This window comes from Crocuta crocuta, unplaced genomic scaffold (genome assembly GCF_008692635.1).
Source record: "Crocuta crocuta isolate KB4526 unplaced genomic scaffold, BGI_CrCroc_1.0 scaffold29, whole genome shotgun sequence".
NCBI classification, from domain to species: domain Eukaryota; kingdom Metazoa; phylum Chordata; class Mammalia; order Carnivora; family Hyaenidae; genus Crocuta; species Crocuta crocuta.
Window position 1 is genome coordinate 7031142 of NW_027533280.1, and position 3975 is coordinate 7035116.

Here is a 3975-nt window from a genome sequence, read left to right on the forward strand (position 1 = left end):
GCTGGCGCTGGCGCTGGTGCTGGCCCTGCTGGTCGGGCTGTTCCTGAGCGGCCTGACGGGCGCGATCTCGCTCTCGGAGCGCCAGTGGGGGCCCGACGGGCCGGTTCCGCCCGCCTCCCGCAGCCGCTCGGTGCTCCTGGACGCCGAGACCGGCCAGCTCCAACTGGTGGATGGCCGCCACCCTGACGCCGTGGCCTGGGCCAACCTCACCAACGCCATCCGCGAGACCGGGTAAGGGTTGGCCCGACCCGCGCGGGACCGGCCGAGGGAGGGGTTGCGTGGACCCCGGGCCTCGCCTGCTCCCAGAACAGTGACCCTGTCTCCCCGAGGGTCACTTTTCCCGCTTCTGCGGCTGCGGCACAGCCCTCTGGACCAGGTCCCTGGTGAGTGGGGACTAATGCAGCGTCCCTCGGCTCATGGGGACCATCCCTTGCCTTCAGCCAAGGGTGACAGTACCTCCGTTACCCTGGAGACCAGATCCCTGCCACCCAGGCCCCAGGGAGTCCGTCTGGATCGGGTCCGCCGAGCACAGCCCCCCTCCCCCCTTCTTGGGCCAGAAGGCTGCTCATAGCGCTTGGGGAGAGAAACTCACTTCCTGGGTTGTGGTGGGTACCCCATGGGTGCCAGCTTCCTGCCTCTGTTCCTGAACCAGGGCGGCAGGACTGAGCCTCGATTCTAGGCCAGTGGGAAAAGCGCCAGGGCCCTAAATTCACATAGACCCAGATAGTGTTTTTGCCTGGGCTCTGCTGCGCCTTCCTTTCCCGTCTGCTGGTCCTGTCTCGCGCCTGGCCAGATAGCACACAGCCAAGTGCTCGGTCCTTGGGCGTCACGGTCGCAGCCCTCATCGCTGGGACCTTGGCTGTTGCTCCAACCCCCCTGCCTGTCTGGGCTCCCGTTTCTGTGACTCAGATTTTGGATGTGCTCCGCCAGGAGGTGGGGAGGTACCCTTCTCGGGCCCTGTCCCAGGGCTTGTGCCCATCCATTCATTCACTCACCTGATGTACTTGGCCTTGGGGACGCAGAGCCGAGCAAGGCGAGGGAGAGGCAGACAGTGCCAGAAGGGAAAGCCGGGTCCGTGGGAGTGGGAGAGTTGCCTAAAAGCCTTGTCAGTAGGGCTCAGGCGCTGCGTCAAGGCTGTGCTAGGGTCCTTGTGAACCCTAAGTTCCCCTCTGCCCCCTCCCACCGCTCCCATCCATTTTGCTGGCCTGCATTAATTCCTGCAGGTGTTGCTTTGTGGGACCGGGGAGAGCATCATTTATAGGGGACATTGTGAGGAAGGATTTGCTGCAGACACAGCGGGTGGGGCTAATCTGGGAAGGCTCCCAGGGAGAGGAGGCCACAGAGTGGGCTAGAGTCTGTGGCAGGAACTAGAGCTCTGTGGCCCTGTGACTCTGGAATCTGGTTACCCTTTCTCTGCTGACTCATACGTGTTTTGGGCCCTAACAAAGCCAAGAGGGCATGACAAATGTCTGCCCGAATGCTAGCTAGGAAGGAGGCACAGGGGTGAGGCCCAGCAGAGGGAGGGGGGGCTTTGCCTTCAGGAGGCCCCCACGGGGCTGTGTTGCTCTGAATTCTAGAAAACAGACGTTGAGAGAGGGCTTCCTTGATTGTGCTGAATGGAAAGGTCTTTCAGGCCCAGCTCCTTTGCTCTGTGACCTTGGGTAAATCCCTTCACCTCTCTGAACCCATTTCCTCCTCTGAAAGGAAGGAGGGAAATTCAGTGGGGGTCACAGAAAGCACCTCAGTTTACCGAAGGAAGGAAGGAGGGAAAGAAAGGAACGGATGTCCTCTTTTTACAGGTGGGGAAACTGAGGCCTGAGACAAGACGCCAGGTCTCTTCCGTACTTCTCGCTCTCCCCTCCCCTTTCCAGCGTCCTTTCTGTCCAGTCTTCCCATTTAGCGCCTGGGGCCATGATATAGGGAGAACCGTATTTGAAGCAGGGAAACTGAGGCCCTCCAGAACAGCCTCTGAGAACTCAGAGGTAAGACGAACATCATGTGGGGTTTCCTGGCCCCCGATCGGCAGAACCTCCGAACTGTGGGTGACTGTCTCATTTTCCCAAGGATGGAGGCCGGGGTTTTGACTCTTGTTTACCTGGAATCGAGGCCTCTCCTCCTTCTGTCCCCCAGATTTGGCCACAGGGGACCCTAGGGTGGCCTGGCAAAATTCCACGTCTGCTTCCTACACAGCCTGCCCTTTCTCGGTTGTGCTGTATCTGACCTTGGCGATGCTCCCCATGAGGCCTGAAACATTTAGGATTTGCTGCGTGGGCATCTGAGCTGCCCCAGGAGGCAGAGCCTTCGCCAGTTTGGCTCTGACCTTGGTGCTGGGGAGGCTGAACCGTCCAAGTCCTACCTTTTCCCCCTTCCCTGACCACCCCCCTCCCTCAACCAGCTACTTGATACAAATCACAAATTTAACCTATTGAGAAGCAGAGAACTGGGGCGCCTGGGTGGCTCAGTCGGCGAAGCGTCTGACATCAGCTCAGGTCATGATTTCACGGTTTGTGGGTTTGAGCCCCGCGTCGGGCTCTGTGCTGACAGCTCAGAGCCTGCACCCTGCTTCGGATTCTGTGTCTCCCTCTCTCTCCGCCCCTCCCCTGCTCATGCTCTATCTCTCTCTGTCTCTCAATAATAAATAAACATTTAAAAAGTTAAAAAAAAAAAAGAAGCAGAGAACCAACCCAAATCCACCAACTAACAAGCAGAAACTTGTCAAGTGGATAAATACTGTCCAACTGTTCTTGGAAGTCGGAAAAGGTAAACATATTCCATCAAGAATGAGGAAGGAGCGATAGCCCCAGGTAAGGTAGGGTAGCCTCCGACGTACTAAGGGGGTCCAGGGTACTCTGTGCCTTGCAGCAGGATGTGGTGACCAGGGGAGATTTGTGCCCTCAGCTCATCTCACAGGAATGGGCTGGTTTCTCTCAAATATGGCCTCTTTAGACCCTGGAATCGTCAGGCATTAGGCACTGACAGCATAAAATCAGTGTAACCTATAGACTTTCCAGAAAAAAAAAAAAAAGGAGAGAGATGGAGGGAACAGATCAGTACTGCCAACTTTTTATTTTTGTCGAACGAGTGCATTAAGAACAAAACAAAACAGCATTTATTGACCTCTGTCGATTGTATCTCCTAAAAGATCAGCTGATTTAGAACCAAATAAGCAGAAAGGACACGGCCTTTAATAGAACGCAGGCTAATGGGTACATGAAACTTTAGAAATACTCGTCAGTGGCTCTCTTTTGACCAGGGATCGGGGTAGAGTTTCACAAAATTGTCAGTCAGCACAGGAGTGAGGGAATCCAGGGGCCCTTTGCCCACATTCAAGCTTCCCCATTTTACCGATGGGAAAGCTGGGGCTGGAAAGGCAAGGAAGGGTGGTGTGAGGCCGAGTGTCCGGTTTGCTATCAGAGAGATTTGGGCTCTTCGCCTGCGTCATCTCTGTGGTAAGGATGGTGACAACCTTGGAAAAGAAATCACTGAATGGGCGCCCTGGGTGGCTCCGTCTGTTAAGAGGCTGACTCTCTGATTTTGGCTCAGGTCATGGGCTCACGTTCGTGATTTTGCGGAGCCTACTTGGGATTCTCCGTCATCCTTTCTCTCTGCCCCTCTCCCCCATAAACAAATAAACATTAAAAAAAAAAATCATTTGATTAGGGATCCTTAGCGATCAGCCTCCGGGCTCCAGCCCTGAAATCTGGTGGCTTCGACCAAAGCCCCCTGAATGGGAACTTCCTCGACGCAGAGTGTTCTGGAGATCGGGCAAAGGGATTAGAACCCACCCCAACGGAATCACGTCAGTTGCCCTTTGGAATGAGACTAGGCAGCACACCAGGAGATGGGGGTGGAGGGTGGTGGGGTTATCACTTCCTGCTTAGTCTTCCTCGTTTCACTTCTAAGTTTTTGGAATTATTTTTTTTTTATTTTTTTTTATTTTTTTTATTTTTTTTATTTCTAGGAGAGAGAGAGAGA

The 3975-nt window shown here is 55.0% G+C and overlaps 1 protein-coding gene across 1 annotated transcript in view; it reads left to right on the forward strand.

The window, feature by feature from the left end:
- Nucleotide 1: 1 nt before the first annotated feature.
- The window catches only part of PLBD2 (phospholipase B domain containing 2), a gene marked incomplete at its 5' end in the record, with an annotated part of 22704 nt that continues 18730 nt past the window's right edge, over nucleotides 2-3975 (forward strand). Inside the window, one exon of the mRNA XM_077747967.1 lies at nucleotides 2-231. Coding sequence (XP_077604093.1) covers nucleotides 2-231 — 230 coding nt within the window. The remainder of the gene's footprint in view (nucleotides 232-3975) is intronic.